Source organism: Polypterus senegalus, chromosome 14 (genome assembly GCF_016835505.1).
Source record: "Polypterus senegalus isolate Bchr_013 chromosome 14, ASM1683550v1, whole genome shotgun sequence".
NCBI lineage: Eukaryota > Metazoa > Chordata > Cladistia > Polypteriformes > Polypteridae > Polypterus > Polypterus senegalus.
The window spans coordinates 72,005,411-72,026,908 of NC_053167.1; the positions used below are offsets into that span (position 1 = coordinate 72,005,411).

Here is a 21,498-nt window from a genome sequence, read left to right on the forward strand (position 1 = left end):
AGAACAAAAGACGCAAATTAGCTGCCAAAGATTTGAGAAGAATCAAACGTGAAGCTACCAGGAACCCATTATCCTCCAGTACTTTCATATTCCAGAGCTGCAACCTACCTGGAGTGCCCAGAAGTACAAGGTGTTCAGTGCTCAAAGACATGGCCAAGGTAAGGAGGGCTGAAACCCAACCACCACTGAACAAGAAACATAAGTTGAAACGTCAAAACTGGGCCAAGAAATATCTGAAGACAGATTTTTTCAAAGGTTTTATGGACCGATGAGATGAGAGTGACTCTTGATGGACCAGATGGATGGACCTGTGGATCAGTAATGGGCACAGAGCTCCACTCCAACGTGGAGGTGGGGTACTGGTATGAGCTGGTATTTTTAAAGATGAGCTAGTTGGACCTTTTTGCATTGAAGATGAACTCAAAATCAACTCCCAAACCTACTGCCAGTTTTTTGAAGACACTTTCTTCAAACAGTGATACAGGAAAAAGACCATGATTTTTATGCAGGCCAATGCTCCATCACTTGCATCGAAGTTCTCCACTGCGTGGCCAGCCAGTAAAGGCCTTAAAGATGAAGGAATAATGACATGGCCCCTTCCTCATCTGACCTAAACCCTATCGAGAACTTGTGGGCACTTCTTAAACGCTAGATTTACGGGGAGAAAAACAATACACCTCTCTGAAGAGTGTCTGGGAGGCTGTAGTCACTGCTCCACAAAAGCTGATCGTCAACAGATCAAGAAACTGACAGACTCCATGAATGGAAAGGCTTATGACTGTTATTGGAAAGAAGGGTGGCTATATTGGTCATTGATTGATTGATTTATTTTTTTAAATGTCAGAGATGTTTATTTGTAAATTTTGAGGTGTTTGTTTATTATTCTCACTATAACAGATGAAAATAAACAAGTGAGATGGGAAAATTTTCATTTTTCCTTTAGTTGCATAATAAATCTGCACACTAATAGTTGCCTAATAATTGTGCGCACATATGTATTCCCTGATGATGTTCACACTCACATTTCCGTTGTGAAACATTCAGGTTTATTAACATTTTGGATTGACTGATAGCACTGTGTTTGTTCCATATTAAAATTAATCCTCAAAAATACAACTTGCCTAATAATTCTGCACTCCTGTGTATATATATATATATATATATATATATATATATATATATATATGCCAGCAGCACTCATGACAATGACAAAACAATATATATATATATATATATATATATATATATAGATAGATAGATAGATAGATAGATAGATAGATATAGATATATATATATATAAATAAGACAGCAACACTCATGTCAATGACAAAACAATTACATTAACAATCATGTTACGTTATTTTTAAAATTTTTCCTTTTCTTTTCATAACTTCTTTTATACACTACTTCTCGCTGCGGGTATTCTCTAGTATATATATATATATATATATATATATATATATATATATATATATATATATATATATAGAGAGAGAGAGAGAGAGATGCTTTTATGGTCACATTTTATTTGGATTATTTCTATTTGTATATTTATTTAATAAAAATTAACAAAAAAAAATATCATCCAATAAAATGAAAATGCAAAGTAGAAAAAAACATACCTTTGACCTTGCTTCAGCAGTATCACTTCTGGGTCTCTAAAAGAAATGAAGTATAAGTAATTAAACCAATTAAAAACCTCTAATCATTTCTTATGGAAGGTTAGATTTTAGCACTAAGTATTATATCATGTATAATGAACAATCTGATTTATATAAATATGTGCATTTACTAGTCATTGAAATTCTCTCTCTCACTGCTATTTGAAAAATAGATACAACTTAAAGCAATGCTCCACGCAAAAATTATAATTTTTATATGTTGCCTAAGCCATGTAGTTTGTAGTGATGGTTGAGAAAAATTACTAATCTTTTGTTTTTCATGCTGAATGGAGAGAAAGCAGTTTATAATATAACAGAACCAAACTATGTAAAAAATATCCATTAAAAAAATGTCACGTTAATTACACAGGATTTTCTGAGATGAAGACAGGACTTTTGACCAATCAATGAAAGGGACAGACAGGTCTTCAATACAAAAGGTCTTTCCCATGAGGTTTTAGGCTTCCTCTTTTTTGATGTGTGATGATAACTCCAGAAGTATTTATTTAACTATACTATAGCAAAAAACCTATGCGTTTTACAGGTTTTGAGCATATGACTAGATAATTGACATGTGGACTATGCCAAACAAAAAACTTTTTTTTTACCAGGGATGCTTGACAGATCGTTCGTCATTGTACATAACTGGGCTCTATTATATCATATATAATAATTCTGCATGAAAACAGATTAAAAATGTTTCTCAACCGTCACTATAAACTACATGGGGTAAATAACATATAAAAAATTTAGGTGAATTATTTCTTTAAAATAATACTAACATAATCAAAATCTAAACACTATTACAGTATATCCCTGTAAAGGTGCTTTTCCTAACAACATTTGTCAAGAAGTCATTTTGTCCGGTTTATGACATTTGCTGCCGTAAGACTTACTGTATCCTTAAATCAGTACATGATTTATGAAATGCAACATTTAATGGATAAGTCTATTTAACTAGAATTTCAACCAACATAAACTACTTATACATAATTTTCTAAATCATTTTACACTTGTTCCCAACATTAAGGCTGACTTTAAGAAATCAAACCTCTGAAATGAAGATCAATCCATTATTTTAGAATTTTTGTAAAAAACAGCCTTTGTTGCTTTTATCAAGGTATCTCACACAAGTAATAAGATATTTTGTATAATAATAATAATTTATGTGTATACAGTGATCCCTCGCTATATCGCGCTTCGACTTTTGCGGCTTCACTCCATCACGGATTTTAAATGTAAGCATATCTAAATATATATCACGGATTTTTCGCTGGTTCGCGGATTTCTGTGGACAATGTGTCTTTTAATTTATGGTACATGCTTCCTCAGTTTGTTTGCCCAGTTGATTTCATACAAGGGACGCTATTGGCGGATGGCTTAGAAGCTACCCAATCACAGCACGTATTACATATTAAATAAAACTCCTCAGTGATATACGATGTGCTTCCCACAGGGTGCTTGATTGTTTGCTTTTATCTGTCTCTCTCACTCTCTGTGCCTGACGGAGGGGGTGTGAGCAGAGGAGTTGTTTGCACATAGGCTGTTTGCCAAGAGGATACGGAAGCTCCTCTACAAAATGCCACTTTATCGTGGTGCTTCGGCATACTTAAAAGCACAAAAGCACGTATTGATTTTTTGATTGTTTGCTTTACTCTCGCACTCTCTCTGTGACATTTTCTGCCCCTGACGTTTACTTCTTTGAAGAGGAAGATATGTTTGCATTCTTTTAATTGTGAGAAAGAAATGTCATCTCTGTCTTGTCATGGAGCACAGTTTACAGTAATCCCTCGCTATATTGCACTTCGACTTTCGCGGCTTCACTCTATTGCGGATTTTAAATGTAAGCACATCTAAATAAATATCACGGATTTTTCGCTGGTTCACGGCTTTCTGTGGACAATGGGTCTTTTAATTTATGGTACATGCTTCCTCAGTTTGTTTGCCCAGTGTATTTAATACAAGGGACGCTATTGGCGGATGGCTTAGAAGCTACCCAATCAGAGCATGTATTACATATTAACTAAAACTCCTCAATGATATAAGATATGCTTCCCGCGCGCTGCTTGATTGTTTGCTTCTCTCTATCTCTCTCACTCCCTCTGAATGACGGAGGGGGTGTGAGCAGAGGGGCTGTTTGCACAGAGGCTGTTTGCCTAGAAGATACGGACGCTTCTCTACAAAATGCCGCTTTATCGCGGTGCTTCTGCATACTTAAAAGCACGTATTGATTTTTTGATTGTTTGCTTTTCTTAGCGAGTGCTCTCTCTGACATTCTCTGCTTCTGACGGCGCTCCTTTGAAGATAAGATATGTTTGCATTCTTTTAATTGTGAGAAACAACTGTCATCTCTGTCTTGTCGTGGAGGACAGTTTAAACTTTTGACTAAAGGGTGTTATTTCATGTCTAGAGGGCTCTAATAATGTTAACAGTGTGGGAGAGTTTATAAGGGCTTTAAATATATAAAAAATAACCATACAAACATATGGTTTCTACTTCGTGGATTTTCACCTATCGCGGGGTTTGGAACGCAACCCCTGCGATCGAGGAGGGATTACTGTAAACTTTTGACTAATGGGTGTTATTTCATGTCTAGGGGGCTCTAATAATGTTAAAAGTGTGGGAGAGTTTATAAGGGCTTAAAATATATAAAAACAACCATACAAACATATGGTTTCTACTTCGCGGATTTGGAACACAACCCCCGCGATTGAGGAGGGATTACTGTAGTGCCTTTCTCAAATAATAGTCTGACAGAGCCTAGAAAAATCCAAGGTAGGAAAAGACAGCTTTTCAGTTCAGTACAGTGTATTTGGGGGTGCAGTATAGTGGGTCCATGGCTCAGAAAAACTGGCCGTTGGTGTGAGGCTGAAGGCCAGGTGTGCATTGCCTTGCTGGCACATTCGGGCAGTCTGATTGTCTCATTATCAGTCTGGGGCCACAATCAGCTGATCGTACCCACAACCGTTCCAGCATATAAAACAGGAGCAAAGGAACAGAGAGGAGAAAGAAAAATGAAAAGAAAGGAACAAGAAGAGAGAATGGAGGTTAAAGAAAGGAACAAGAGAGGCAGGAGCGTGAAAGAGAGTGAGCATATGTAATGAGAGAAAGCAGGTGGATGGGAGTGGAGCCCCAGGAAGGAGCGAGTGGCCGACACTTAGGAGAGAGCGGAGGAGTCGATCCTGTTGAAAGTCCAAGTAGCAGAAGTGACCACTATGCTCAGGAGTGTGCTCTTGCTGACAGGAGTCAACAGATCGGCAGTTGTGAGGGGGCAGAGTTTGTTTTCGCCACACGGAGCCTGGAAAGGCAGTGATGGGCACAGATCAGGGCTTGGCGGCTCTCTGTAGACACTGTAGGACGGGCAGCAGAAATACGGGCCACGTGAAGAAGGTTGTCTGCGACTGCTGGGGGTCCGGAGACGGCAAGGAAAAGAGGAGTCAGATTATTAAAGGGGCACTGAGGCTCACTGGATTTAAAGATAGTTTCCTGCCTATGTTTTAACCTTATTTTTAATGGATTTTCTATTGATTGAATTTTAACCTTCACTTGCCCTTTGTTTCTATGGATCATTTATTTATTATAGAAGGAGCTGTATACTTTTTGAACACTGTTTTGTTTGTATGTCTTTTAATAAAAGCACTCAAGCACTTTTCACCATTCTCTTGCTTGATGTTTTTGTCCCCATCTACTCACCTCATCCCAGTCATGACTCTCGGTGGTGGCAGGTTGAAGAGGCAACAAGTGGGACCTGGTACCGTGGGGCCAACCCACACAGTCACATGGGGTAAACAGCTCTAGAGTTTAGGGACTGTTTCATTAAATGGTCATTCCAGAAGAATGTCTGCTCTGGGGGACCAGCAATGGTCCAGTGCTAGAGTGCCTGGGTGTATAACTGAGGGTAAGGGTGAAGTAGAAAGTTAGGACTAACCCATGTAAAGTTATGAAGGTTATTAACCACAAATTTGTATTTTACACATGAAGAGAGTGGGAGCCATTGTAGCTGGTAAAGAACATGATTGTTCAGGATTGCTCTGTGTTTGAAAATAACCAAATATTTACACCAGGGTCAGGTGTATTTTCTTTTTATCTTATTGCTATCTTTAAAACACTTAATTATTTTTATATTTATTATGTTTTTCTGTTTTTTTGCATATATTACTGCTGTTCATCTCTCTCTCTCTGATCTGTCAAGTAATTTGTGTAAGTGTTGCTTCTTTGCTGATTATTGCTGGTACACTGCACTTTGGCTTGGTTTAAGGAGTATGATTTTTAGATCATGGACTAGCTATTTTGCTTTACGTTTTGTTTTTGTGGAATACCTGTTTGTTACTATTTGCTTTTCTTTTAGCTTTTTCTTTTAATCTTTGTAAAATTAAATCTTTAAAGGAATGCTATTCTCATTCTTTGCACAGGGGTGTTCATGGTTCCCCTCCCCCTTAGTTTTGTGATTTTACTTTTTCTTAGGCCATTGCCTCATTGTGGTTGATTTAGACTGCAAGTTTAGTGCTCGAGTTTGGGGAAAGAGGCAAACACTGTTATGAAAACGAAAAAAAATTGAATTTTAGTGAACTTATGTTGAGGCTCAAAAGTAACTGATAAGTCACAGGCTATGTTCATATTGCTGGTAAAGGTGTCTCAATTTCTGATTTTTGGCTCATCACATTTCTTTCTTTGACACTGAAAAATTTAATTTCTGTTACACTACTTAATGTCGTTTTCAAGACAAACAGAAAATGAAAGACTGTAGCGGCTGTTTAACCACTGTAGGTAGAAACCTGTGGACATGAGAAATGAGCCAGGAATGGTGTGAATGAGATGTGGAGGGTTTAGATGCAAAAAAGTGGTTTAACGATTTCACAAACTAACATACATGTGTTTGAATGCAATTCTATTAAAGTATGTAAATCAAAACTGAACCCAAGTAGAATATGGGCATAACTTCTTTTAAGCCACGAATAAATAAATATAACTAATAACACTTTTCTACTCCCCATACAACGGCCCAAATGAAATTGATTCAACTGAGTCTAAAAAAAAAATGTATGTATGTCTTTTTTTTGTAGATATGCCTATTTTTATTATGATTAAATTGAAAATCTATGTGCGTTTTTGTTGATATTGATTTGTTGTAAACATAAACTGCATACATTATTTAAATAATGTATTTCTACCATTATTTAATTTTTTAAGTCACCTCTCTAAGAAGTACCTCAACAGCATTAGCAACTACTAAAAGGCTGTTTGGTTAGTAGATTGCCACCTACTAATCGAAACGTCATCACAGGAAAAGAAAACTAGAACCACAGGTGTCTTGACAAGCAAGTTTGGAGACAGACTTACTAGCAAAAGACTGTCTAAATATTGAAGAAAAAAAAAGTTTTTTTGATAGTGTGCAAAATAAATAGTCACTTTATGCTATAAGTGATTCACCACAATATCTGCTGTATCTGGTGACAGTTATGCTATGAATTAATTAATGAAACCTACTATAAATGAAACAAGATCAAAGATGTTATTTTTGGGGTGGACTAGCATTTTACTAAATAGAAGCACTTTTGTGGTTTTCAGGTTGTTTTTGTTTATCATTTAGATATATCGAGAGAAAAACATTACTTTAAAAAACACTTCTAAAAAAAGCATTAGAATAAAAATATGTACTGTATATTTTCAATATTTGCCCATAAAATATAGCTCATTATTTGTGATATTTTATATTGCTTTTTTCCTCTTTTATTAAGAATGACCATTTTTGCAGCCCCTTATATTTCAACAACATAGAAATATTAAAATTAAATGACAAACTTTTATTGATTATGGACATTTCAAGGTTTTGAAATCCTTTTACAAGTGAAACCATGGTGCATAAAACAAAAAGTGTTATGTAATAAATAACGTGTTTTGTAACTACATGTTCCCGACCTAAAGCATACAGAACAAAACCATGTCTCGTAACAGATATTTTATTTTTGTTAATTGTGTTGTTAAATACCGTGCTTCTTCTCGTGTCCACAGTGGCGTCTTAGGGAGTTGAACTTCATAGTATTTAGATGCTCTATAACAGAAATTGCTGCAGAAACACTGCAAATACAGAATAACAACTAACATTAATATCTATAAAATATATGTTTATTTTAAAAAGGTTAAGAATAATATACTATAAACATATTAAGAATTAAAAAATAGATGACATGTCAAATAATGAAAAAAACCTTGGAATTAATGTAAGAGAAAGGTGTATAAACCATCAAAATGAAACGTATACACACCCTTACTAAAAGGCTTCTGCATTTCCATAAAGGCATAGATTAATATACAGCCAACAGTAATGCATCATCTTAAACACTGGTGTCATTTATTTAGCTATATATATTGCACATATAAAAGAGATTAATAGTTAAATAAGAGAATCATATCTTTAGTAAGACACGATTAGTTTTCTTTCAAAATTTTCAATGAGATAAGTAGAAATGCCTACAAATTTACTTAACTCTTCCAAAAGAATGAAAAATTGCTCCATAAAATGGATATCAAATAAACAATTTTAGAAAAGTACATACAAATATCTTTTAAATTTAAACACACTTAACTGACATTTTAAAGCCATTGTTCATAATAAATGCTCTATAAATCCTTAACAAAGAAAGTGTACTTGGGTACAAAATTTTCAACTCCCTTTCAGCCTCTCATGTCTTATATATCCTAAGCAATTCCATTGTACTTGGGTAAACATTGTTTGACTCATCACCAGTCTTTGTGCCAGTGGTTGTTGCTAACCTCATAATATCCACCTTATGTGTAACTTTCAACCCTTTTCAGAAATGCCTACATGATATTTGGTTAAAATTTCTTGTCTGAGACAACACAACGGTAGAATGCCAATTTAGAAATACAATTCCACTGTATAGAGGAGACTGCGGTGGGCTGGCGCCCTGCCCAGGGTTTGTTTCCTGCCTTGTGCCCTGTGTTGGCTGGGATTGGCTCCAGCAGATCCCCGTGACCCTGTAGTTAGGTTATAGTGGGTTGGATGATGGATGGATGGATGGATGGATGTACAGAGGAGAGCAGCTTTGGTTGCTGGCTCCTCTTTCTTTCTCTTGGGTGGGGGTCAAATTTTTCTTTGATTTATTTAATTTGACTTGACTGTATTGAATGTTATCTATTTCTAATTAAAATCAATAAAAAAAGGAAATACAATTCTACAAATGAAATAATGTTCCTGGCTGAAAAAACTGCAAAGATGGCCTAGGCACACAGCCACAAGTGATATAAAAGGAATTGTTTAATGATTGTGTTTTATTTCATGGTGTGAACAGAATGATAATAATAACTAAAACAGTGCCAAAGCATACCAGTGGTTCCACTGCAGAAAAATGGTCAAGTTCTCCTCCGTCAAGTTAACAGTACGGATTTGATGTTTCTGAAGATGGCAGTACAGGTCATTCAGACAAAGGTGAGAACTACTCTGTGGTTGTTAGTTCATTTGAAGAGTATTGTGCAAACGGCTAGTTGTTCTTGCAGTGTTGATTGGAGGAAAGATGAGCAGATATACTGCTTCTATCTGCTGTGAAGACATTCTTTGTATTTGATCTCCATAACACTTGTTCAAGTGATCATGGATAGCTACCTGTATGCAGAGTAAAATTTAGAAGCATAGATTGATTTCAATAAAGAATCTAAAACTATCTGCATGTGTGTGTTTGTGTGTCCCTACATCAACATAGAATGTTAGGCATGCTCATCTGCTAAATTACTCTACTACTGATTTAAACATATAAAATAAAATGTAATCCTTGTAGCCACCTATTGTGGTTTGCAAAATCTATACATTTTGGCCAACTATATATTTTCATTACATTTTGCTCAAGACAAAAAACAGGTGAACCTAAATACAAGACATCTGCATGGGCAGTTTAACATCAAGGCAATCTGTTTTCCTGAATTGTACTAATATCACTCACAGTACCATTTGTCTGAACTGAGCAGGAGATGCCTCAAGCTGTATTGATGATTTCATTACCTGTGAAGGGAAGTTCACTGGGACTAAATTGGTTAACAGCTTGGGAGAGAAAGGCTCTTAAAACATCAAAAATTTTACTGCTTAGGAAAATTGACATATTTAAATAGATTAAAGAGTTTAAGCAATTTCATCTATCATATTGGCAGCCAACCAATCACAGTATGTAATAATCACGTGTTGCGAAACCGCCTTGGAAATTTTATAATATGCCTCGCCTGAAGAGCAGCAGAAGAAGAGAACAGAACGAAATCAGATGAAGGCGCCAGCAATGTGTGGCCGTTTCCATCTGATCGTCGACAAAGCACCTCATGAATAACTTTGAGGGCTAGATCACAAGCATCCTAGGACATTCATCTTTGACATCTTTAACTTTTCGTAAGCTTATTCTAAAGACTATAGTATATCCAGACTTGGCTATCCATATTTTCTTTTATGCTTTTCTCTACTGGTATTATTGTCTTTAATAAATACCACGTTGTTTTTAACTAGTAATAAGGTACATTTCTTTGAGCACCTGGAGCAGTAAGGAAGTGCCATATCATCCGATCTGCAAGGTCCAATAATAAACAGTGCGTTAAAGTAAAACATTCACTGGTTGATAAATAGCCTATAGCCAGGGATGTTGAGCCTTTGTATGTTTGAATATATTCTTGGAGACCAAAGGTAATATTTAGGTTTCAGATATAGCTAAGACATTGCACACTTTTTGTGCCTATGATAAGCAAGTCTCTTGAAGTACTAGGGAAAGAGGATTGTACATGTGTTATTCATACTAACAATACTTGTGTGGTTACAGTGCTTGGGAATAATGTACATGTGTATACGTCGTTCACATGGTACTTTTGAGATTAGGGTCTGTGTGTGTATGGGCATATCTATGTATGTGTGTGTGTGACGATGTGGGTTCTGGCTCCACACTCCCTTTGATATTGGAAGCACATGAACCCAACACCGTCGATAATGTTACCGAGTGAGCTAGTCAGTGGAGGCAAATAAACACTTGAGCAAGGGGTGGTGCAAAAATGAGTAGTGCTTTTATTTAAAACCAACAAAAACAAAAACAGTGTTCATAAATAGTGCAGTTTCAAACAATAAATAATCCACAAAATGAAAACGTGGAGTAAAACCAATAAATAGAAAAAACAATCCTTTAAAACCAGAGGTTAAAATCTTCTTGTGGAAGCAGTCTTTTAAAACAACAACAAACAAATCCGGTGCATCATTTGTTAGCGTCTCACCTGCTAATCCCGTTTGGGCATCGCAGCAGGCAAGACGCTCTGCAGCTGCCCTCCTGAAACACACGCGCGAGACTGGAGACCTCCGATCCCTGGCTTCGTATGGCACTCATCCCAGTCCCGAGAACTTGGTTTCCCACAACGCCAGGTCGCTCACGTTGGGGATTCCCACCACCAAGTCTCCCGACTTCCGCTGCCTTTCCATGGCCTCTCTGCGGCCAGTCGCCTTCCCTGGTCACTCCCGCTACCTGATCGCTCAGCGGGAGCGACATCAACACAAACACGTGGGTGTCGGCCTAACACCCAGCTTCTACGCAGCTGTCCACGGCGCCATTCGCCCGCCCGTCCCGCTCGCTCTTCGCGGCTCTCTCTCTCACCAACCTGCTTCCTCTACTGCTCCCGATAACCTCCGTCCTCTCCTTTCCTCTCACTCTCCGATCGTTTCTTTTTTCCTCCCCCCACAACCGACTCGCGCTTCTTTTTAAAACGTGAAGGGCCATTACAGCTGTAGCATTAGCCACGGGAGCAATCACAAATGTGGGCAGTTCCTCACCTGTGCACACGGTGAGAAACGCCCACATCGACGACTGCCCCGCGGCTCGCTACAACAACGCCTCACGAAGCCGCCTCGGGTGCGGTGATTATTTATTTAAAATGAATGGCCTTTTGCTCAACGAGCTGTGGACCCATAACACCACAGTGTGTTAATCTTAAAGTGCAACAGTAAACCAACCCGGTAACGAACTTGAGTACACTTACCTCTGAAGAAAACAGGTAAAGGTTAAGTAGAATGGAATATCACAATAATAACCATTTAATGACTAGGAAAACAGATTAGCTATGAACTACCTAAATTCAAAAAAGCTGCACAACCAATTTAGAATTGCACATCTGAGCGGGGAGAAAGAACAACTCACAATAATGCATAATGAAAAAAAGCCAACCATACACCTCATGCAATTCAACTTCAGGACTGGCTAACCACTGCATAGCCATGTTTCTGCTTAATTGGTTTAATCCGTTCCAACAAAAATGTTCTATGTACCGTTTCTGTAATTCATTAAATCAGGAGAATCAAATTCAACCCATTATATCAGGTACAATGATCCTGTGTTCTTCTTTTTCACAAACAGAAAACAGCACATGTATGGCTTTTTCACATTTAGTGTCCTAGACCACAGGTGGAAGCTCATCTCATGAATTGGTAATAATAATGTCAGGATATCATAGTTTTTGCATAAAATACCAACAGCTGTGAAATTTTAAGTTCTAAATTTCCTTATAATGCTCCATATGGTGTCTCTTGGAATGTTACATTTTCATGAAATCTTCTTATGCCCAGTCTCCTTCAGATGCAATGAAATCATTTCTTCTCACAACTTTTGTGAAAGCCCTTTAGTCTTAACCATGATTGCAACTCAGCTTGAACACATTCAAAGGAGGGGTTTATGTATGCATCACAAAAGAACAAAATTAAAGATCATTCAAAAGTACCCAAAAGCTTAGTTATGTTTTAACACTACTTTAGGCCAACAGCAAAATTATATAGGGCTTGAGTAATTGTGACATAGCTAGATTAACAAAATGTCCTATTATTCAGGAATCCTACATAATATATTTTCTTTGTTGATTTTATGCATCATTACTCTATAAAAAGTTACCCCAAACAAAATTTAGCTCTTTGGGGAAAAAACTTTAATTAGCAAATACTTACAAGTTACTGGGGGTTTGATTTTTTCCGATTGCAATTGTACAGTATGTGCTCTTACTACCTTCATATTATCGTGCTTTCCAAAGTAATTTGTCTACTTGCAGTAATGTATGAAAGCAGTACCAAAGGATACTGTTTTTCTTTTAAAAAAGATAGTACTGTTACAATTTCAGAATGTGGTTTCAACTTGGTAGCAATGCACAGTTCTTGTGACATCTCTGGTTAGTAAAGTGTGATGATCTACACATTGTAAATGAATTGTAAAAGCAAAAACAGAAATAAACAGCGATATCCTCCACAAAATCACAGCGGCTTAGTTACACAACTTTTCCTGAGTACCTGTACAGGGATACCTACAACCTAGAAAAAACCTTATGACTGGACAAGGTCCCAGACAGACAGACAGACAGACAGAAGTATGAAATCCATTCTCTCTAGTATATGGACAATTTACTATTACTATCATACTAATACGCTTTACTCCTCTTACAATTGAAGCGGACAAAGTAACTAAAGTTTTCTTCATACGTTTTCTTCATACATAACGTGCACCCAAGTTGTTCTTCAGACTAAGCTGGATTTTCATAAACATTATATTAGACTATCAATCTAAATGCACTTTTGTTCCCATAGCAACAACTACCATGCTGCCATCTTTATCTACCTGTCATATGAAACCAGGAAGTTGTAAATGATTTTTTTCCTCTTTTTAATAAAATTATAAAGACATTTCTGGAAAGGTTTGCATATAAAGTGGAAACAGCACAGAAAATGCACACATTTTTAAACATCATAAACTGTCTCATAATGGCAAAAACTGCTGATTTTATACAATTACTTTAAATATGATCAAATGCTCATTGCTATGAGACTGTATGCTGCTTTCATGTGAAAATGTGGTTGTTTGGTTTTTCACATTCTATTCTACACTACTGACAAAAAAGCAAAACAGAGCCTGGTGTTTGTTAAACTTTGGATGTAATTAAAATAAAGTAAAAAATAGTCTAGCTAAAAGAACTTGCTTCTCAATGGGAGAGCGACTTTTAAGAGGCATAGTGAAAAGAAATAAACAAGTCTGCACCTCCAAATATACAAATAATGACTGTGCATTTGGTTTCACTGTGTATGTGATGACTCAAGTGAAGACACTGGTATCTTATAAAGAGAGTGGTCTTGTCACAACAGACATTTATAGACTTCTCCTAAATTTGCTTCAATCACCACTTTGTCCAAATGGCTAACACTTAAACAGTCTTTTCTTTTCTTGCTGAGGTCTCTCCTCAACCAGGCAAATGTATATACTTATCTTAGAAGTATGTCATTTAGTTATGGCATATTAATATCACTGGACTCAGAGCACTCCGATAGCTAATTTAATACAGGAAGCATAAAAAGGATTGGTCTGAAATATCAGCACAACATATTTAAAGGTCCAATAAACTAATTTTATTCACCTACCTTTCTTTCTGTAATATCATATACTTTGTTTGTTTTTGTTGAAATTTTGAATTGCTGCTTAGGAACCTAAAATAAAAAAATGAATAATGCTCATACAACAAAAAAGCTGTACAACCTGACAGTAATGACTTACATCCATAAACGCAAATGAGTCAAATTCAATTTCTTACTGATAAAGCACAGTCATAAATTATACTTAGAAATTTTAATGTCAGCAATTCTGCAACATATCTGCAAAATGCTTTTTGCAAATCCATTAATCCTTTATAAAACATGTATGCATTTCCCAGTGTACACCACTAACCTAATCAAAACCAGAGCTTTTAAAGTACATAATACACAGAACAAAATGTGAAAAAAAGAAACTTACATTTACAAGTGCATTTTGACAGACAGGATAGCCACATATTTTTATAATGGCTCTTTCTTCTACAGCATCTTTATAGTTTGAAGGAGAAATAAATATTGCCTAGATTGGAAGTAAAAAGACAAATTTAAAAATTAATATTAAAGTAAAATTATAACGTGCATTACACTATACATATACACAAAAATGTTACACCAATTATGGCATGCTTTAACATTAATGACGTTTTGAGCCACACATCCTTCTGGTTGGAAGTACAGTTGCCAGCAAGTATTAATTAAGCTATCACTTTGACAACTGCACGTCATTACCTTAGTTCCTAGTATCTATGAAGTGTTTTTTTTTTAAGCACATTTAATAAAAATGATTTTTCTTTAGGTTCACGTTGCAACATTTTGTTACTCTGAACATTTTTTTCAATCATATTACTATTTCCTACAGCTGTCTGTTTTGCCTTATCGAAGGCATCACTTAGCAATACCATTAGCAGCATTCATCATCTCATGCACTTAAACCAAACAGAGGAGTTGAGACCTCATATGTAGTGAAATTAGCATCCTGACATTAGTAAACTCTTATTTTTAAAATACTGTTTATAAATGAACACCTTATTTTTAGAATGCCAGCATTTTTTCCTTACACTTTTACATTCTCATCTTAGACAAGTTTACAAAAAGGTATACTGTAGTCACTTAAAATATTTTAAGTCTTTCTAAAAATTTTAATACCTGTGACAGCAATCCAAAGTTGTATTGTTTCATTCACTGCAGTCTCATTACCAATGGCATTTAAACTTAATTTTCATCTTTAAAGGTTTTTGTTTATTTCTTTGAAAATGTTTTCTTTTACCAAGTAGAGCATTTTAAACACCAAAAAAAAAAAGTTTTTAATGTAAAGTGTGTGCAAACAAAAACTTTCCAGTTTAAGATGTCTATAAAACAAACATACAAATGTATACTAAAAATGATGTCACAAAAAGTTTTAACATTTTAAGCAAAATCCAAAAATCTAAATCCATTTAAAGCAATAGTTCACCTTAAAATACTGCCCACAATTATAAGCAGTTTGAGTATATCCTTTCTAAAGTGCGTTTGCATATAATGTGCAAAGCACTTATTGCGAAATGTCTGCTTGTCTGTCTGTAAAAAGCAATTCAGCCATCCCATAGACCAATTTTGTTGACATGTGGCATACTTATCCTTCAAAGAAATTTGTTGGGACACGTCAAATTTGATTGTAAAATTTCAAAATCTCCCATTGAAAAGTACTGTCAAATTTATTAACTCATCCACCTTAAAATTTTTAAACATTCTGGGTGTCTTCAACTAGGAATTAGTTCACCAATTTAATTTAACCTTTAGAGCAGATTTTATATATTTTTCTCTTTAATTCATTTGAAAGACACTCAGATGCCATATGCAAGCGAGTCAGACGACAGACAGAGTATGCAAAACAAAGCTCTCAAAGTAGTGATGTCCTCCTACTGCTAAAGGCAAGTTAACTAAGATAGTACAAAAAAAAATCACTACTCGGGAAATAAAATGAAGGGAAAGCAATCATCTGCATTTTATTATTGTCAAGAACCAACATTATCGGCCTACAGCTAGTTAGTAACATTTTCTTCTGTCTACTCATTTTTACTCTGAGGGACCACACTGGCACTGTGGTTAAGGTTGCTGTCTCACTGACCCAATGTCCTGGGTTTGAATCACAGGCCCAATGGTTGTCTGGGTCTAATATGTGCTTTCTCCCTACATCTGCTCATGGTTCTCTCCAAGTATTTCAGTATTCCACAGATATGCCTAATGATTAGTATATTAGCTTAAGTTTCCTTGAGTGATGTGGTTTTACTCATGTTAGGACCCTACAATACACTGCTGCCCTGTCCAGGGTTGATTCCCACCTAACAGGAAAGATCAAGTTCATGGCTGGAGGCAAAAGGGCAGGAGATGTAGAAGAGGTGGTTGAACAGTTGTGCAGTGTGTGTGCTAAAGTTATTGAGAAGATCTCAATCCAATGCACAATATGTCCGAAGCAGGTGTATAAAAGATATACAGTTAGGTCCATAAATATTTGGACAGAGACAACTTTTTTCTAGTTTTGGTTCTGTACATTACCTCAATGAATTTTAAATGAAACAACTCAGATGCAGTTGAAGTGTAGACTTTCAGCTTTAATTCAGTGGGTTGAACAAAAAGATTGCATAAAAATGTGAGGCAACTAAAGCATTTTTTTAACACAATCCCTTCATTTCAGGGGCTCAAAAGTAATTGGACAAATTAAATAACTTGAAGAAAAAAAAAATGTTCATTTCTAACCCTTTGCTGGAAATGACAGCCTGAAGTCTTGAACTCATGGACATCACCAGATGCTGGGTTTCCTCCTTTTTAATGCTCTGCCAGGCCTTTACTGCAGCGACTTTCAGTTGCTGTTTGTTTGTGGGTCTTTCTGTCTGAAGTTTAGTCTTCAACAAGTGAAATGCATGCTCAATTGGGTTAAGATCAGGTGACTGACTTGGCCATTCAAGAATTTTCCACTTGTTTGCTTTAATAAACTCCTGGGTTGCTTTGGCTATATGTTTTGGGTCAGATGCTTTTGTCCATCTGTGTCATGAAACACCGCCCAATCAATTTGACTGAATTTAGCTGGATTTGAGCAGACAGTATGTCTCTGAACACCTCAGAATTCATTTGGCTGCTTCTGTCCTGTGTCACATCATCAATAAACACTAGTGTCCCAGGGCCACTGGCAGCCATGCACGCCCAAGCCATCACACTGCCTCCACCGTGTTTTACAGATGATGTGGTATGCTTTGGATAATGAGCTGTTCCACACCTTCTCCATACTTTTTTCTTGCCATCATTCTGGTAGAGGTTGATCTTGGTTTCATCTGTCCAAAGAATGTTTTTCCAGAACTGTGCTGGCTTTTTGAGATGTTCTTGAGCAAAGTCCAGTCTAGCCTTTCTATTCTTGAAGCTTATGAGTGGCTTGCACCTTGCAGTGTACCCTCTGTTTTTACTTTCATGCAGTCTTCTCTTTATGGTAGACCTGGATATCGATATGCCTACCCCCTGGAGAGTGTTGTTCACTTGGTTGGCTGTTGTGAAGGGTTTCTCTTCACCATGAAAATGATTCTGCGATCATTCACCACTGTTGTCTTCCGTGGATGTCCAGGTCTTTTTGCATTGCTGAGTTCACCAGTGCTTGCTTTCTTTCTCAGGATGTACCAAACTGTAGATTTTGCCACTCGTAATATTGTAGCAATTTCTCGGATGGTTTTTTTCTGTTTTTGCAGCTTAAGGATGGCTGCTTTCACCTGCATGGAGAGCTCCTTTGACCACATGTCGTCTGTTCACAGCAAAATCTTCCACATGCAAGCACCACACCTCAAATCAACTCCAGGCCTTTTATCTGCTTAATTGATAATGATATAAAGATGGACTTGCCCACACATGTACATGAAATAGCCTTTGAGGAAACCCAGCGTCTGGTGATGTCCATGAGTTCAAGACTTCAGGCTGTCATTTCCAGCAAAGGGTTAGAAATGAACATTTTTTTTTTCTTCAAGTTATTTAATTTGTCCAATTACTTTTGAGCCCCTGAAATAAAGGGATTGTGTTAAAAAATACTTTAGTTGCCTCACATTTTTATGCAATCGTTTTGTTCACCCTACTGAACTAAAGCTGAAAGTCTACACTTCAACTACATCTGAGTTGTTTCATTTAAAATTCATTGTGGTAACGTACAAAACCAAAATTAGAAAAAAGTTGTCTCTATCCAAATATTTATGGACCTAACTATAGTTGTGTGAACGGTAGTATGTAGGCAGCAAGTGCAACCTTTTTTGTAGAAAGTGTGAAAGGTTGAGAGTGTCAATGAAGCCAAGTTTTCATTTAGATTTCAACAATAGAGTTGTTTTAGAAAAAGTACAGATGTTCTGTTCCTTAGGTGACATGATGAGTGCAGACACAACAGTGAGAGTGAAGTTGAGAGGTGAATGAAAGAAATTCCAGGTGCTGTCCCCCATTCTGGCTTCTCTGACATTTAGAAAAGCTGTGTGAGGAACAGTATTCTCTTTGAGAGTGATACATTGCCAATGAAAGTGGAATAAAAAGCAAAGATGGAAAGAGCAGAGTTGAAAATACTCAAATGGATATGTGGCGTGAGAGGAAGACAAATGCCAAGTACAGAAAAAGACTTTGTGTTGAGATTATAATGTGATGTAAAGGAGAAACTAACCAAGGTGGAGTGAAATGTGGAGTGAAAGGTAGAGGATAGATGGGTAAGAAGGTCCAGCAAAAAAGGGGTGGTGGAGGCGATGACAAAAAGAGGCCAAAGAAGATATGGTTAAAAGTGGTGTCAGAAGATATGAAAAGAATGGGCCTTTGGAGAGTGGAGGAAAAAGATGATAATTATAATGATGAGCAAATTTAAAAATGATTTCTTCAAAGGCTAAAATATTGTAAACATCTAAGTAATAATTTACACAAATATGAGGAAAAAAATAACAAATTACATACATTAGCTGCATTTCAAAAAATATAATGCTGCTTTCAGTATTTGACTAGTTTTAAAATAATTCCTTAATTGTTACCATGTATAATTCTTGAAAGATTCTTGTTACAAACATCCATCCATTATCCAACCTGCTATATCCTAACTACAGGGTCATGGGGGTCTGCTGGAGCCAATCCCAGCCAACACAGGGCGCGAGGCAGGAAACAAACCCCAGGCAGGGCACCAGACCACCGCAGGGCATGCACACGTGCACACACACACACACGGGACAATTTAGAATCGCCAATGCACCTAATTGCACAAAACTGGAAATAGGAAAAGCGGACTAAAAATTACAAAATATATCATACTACACTAAGATAAAAAACACACTTACACAATCAATGAGAAAGTCTTCTGAGACGTTACATTCTAGAAGACGTTGAACAATGTGCAGTGCTTTCTGTTCAGCTTCTCGCTTCTTCCTCAACTCATGCTGGATAGCTTCTTTCCTTTACAGCAGAATTATAAACACAATTAATTAACAAAGTATCAATTTATATACATTAAAGTAATTTTTAGAAGATAAATTCAGCATTTTTCACGCTGAAGTTACTTCTCACAATTATGGTAGGATGTTAATCTGTCACATGAAAATGCATTCCAAAGTAAAATATTTTGTAAATAAAAATAAAAAAAATACATAGCCTGCTCTTGCAGTTTATAGTGGAAGTACATGGTGAACACAAAAGCCTTAAAAATGACTAAATACATCTGATGAGAGACGCACATTTCACCCATATTAAAACCCATACTAAGCACATCAGAAATACATTTCTTCCCAATTCCAGTTGTCTTCTTAAGTAGGAATATTGGAGGTAACAAAATTCCAGAAATGTAGTTTTGAATAATTTATGTAACCAGTGTAGGTAAAAGACCACTATCAATCTGTTATCATTTGAAAAAGAGATTTGCTGCTATCAATATTTCAGAAATTTTGTGTAGGTTTTAACCTATTTGTTTGTTTTATGTAATTTATGTTTATTATTGGATGCAACTAGAAAGGCAAATTTTGTGTTTTGTTGTGTAAATATGATTAAAGAAATCCTTGAAATGCATCCTTTTTAGAAAAGCAAAGATTTCCATTGAAGAAAACATGCCTTCCACATTTTTGAGGTATGCTTATGACAACATAAGTAAACTGAAAATAATGTTTTTATCACAAATTCTTAGTATGAAACTTAGCATTTACAGAAGCTCAGTAAATAAATATTATTATATTATGACAAGCAGCATAACCATAAGCCTTTGTTACCTGCCCAGTACACCTAAGCGAAGAAAAATTGCACTTGCCATAAAAGGTTCATAGAATACGTACGAGGATGTACTGTAACTGCCTACATTAAAGGTCTCCCAAGACAAAAAAAGACTCTCTCTGCCCTTTCTAATATACTTCATGAGTGTTGCAAGTCCTGTCCAGTCTGTCATTGATGTGGACCTCCACATCCACTTCCCGAATAGCGTCCGGGTTTAGGGGTTTTTTTGTTGGGAGAGTCAATTATCGGTTACTTGGTTTTGTAGATGAACCAAGTTGCAGACAATTCACCAAAAAGCAAAGTTCTCCAACTGAATCCTATACTCTGCCTCAGCACCTCGTCAATACACTCCATCAGTACAGAATAATAAGACAATTTCTGCAAATGACATGAACTGCTATTATTTTTATAGCTGAAGGTATAAAAGATGAAAAGGAAAGGAGGCAGGACTGTTCCTTGTGCTAATGTAATTCCTTGTGATTATTCCGGACACCTTAGGCTCATCCACCTGCATATCTTTACATTATTTATACAATCATAATATCTTGTATCTTCAGCAATAAAAACCTCCTTTAACAACTGCTCTGAATTGTTTCTTTTTGTCTCTGAATAGTATCCCATTTCAACTTCAGACATCCTTTGGTGCAACTTCCCCCACACCCTCTAAATATTGAATGGAAGCGAGGTCACGGATTTCCAAGTTTTCTGTGGAATGATAAGAGACCTTAAGCACTTAACTCTGGTCTGAGGCAGACTGTGTGCTGGAGTGCCACTACTTAATCTACCATGGCACTTTCAACTTTTGATCTATTTTCTTAGGGATTTGTTCTCCTTCCCACTCACTCCCACTCTTTCTCTTCAGGATATTCAGTTCGCCCCTCTAAAATCTAAATTCTCCAAGCTCTGTCTTGTCATATGTGATGAACTAGTGGTACCATGCTGGAAAACTCCTTCTGATAGATGCCACACTGTCACCCACATAATTCCAAGGCCCTACTTTCTCATTACATTAGCTAGACTTCACACAGACCACAGCTACCCCTCTTTTTCATATAAACGTAGCCATTTGATCATGACACACATTAATGCCACTGTAAATAGATGTACTTTGCATTAGTTACACATTCTTGAATGTGTCCTTACTGACACTCTCTCTTGATTTCATCCACATCCAATTTTGTTCACTCAATTCATATTTCAGTTCAGTGGCTGCTGGTAGCTTTCCTAACATACTGC

The 21,498-nt window shown here is 36.5% G+C and overlaps 1 protein-coding gene across 1 annotated transcript in view; it reads right to left on the bottom strand.

The window, feature by feature from the left end:
• rpap2 (RNA polymerase II associated protein 2) overlaps window positions 1-21,498 on the bottom strand; it is a 125,038-nt gene that overhangs the window by 98,864 nt on the left and 4,676 nt on the right. Inside the window, exons 3-7 of the mRNA XM_039734428.1 lie at window positions 19,344-19,458; window positions 14,453-14,551; window positions 14,083-14,148; window positions 7,651-7,739; window positions 1,623-1,658 (exon numbers count right to left, since the gene is read on the bottom strand). Coding sequence (XP_039590362.1) covers window positions 1,623-1,658; window positions 7,651-7,739; window positions 14,083-14,148; window positions 14,453-14,551; window positions 19,344-19,458 — 405 coding nt within the window. The remainder of the gene's footprint in view (window positions 1-1,622; window positions 1,659-7,650; window positions 7,740-14,082; window positions 14,149-14,452; window positions 14,552-19,343; window positions 19,459-21,498) is intronic.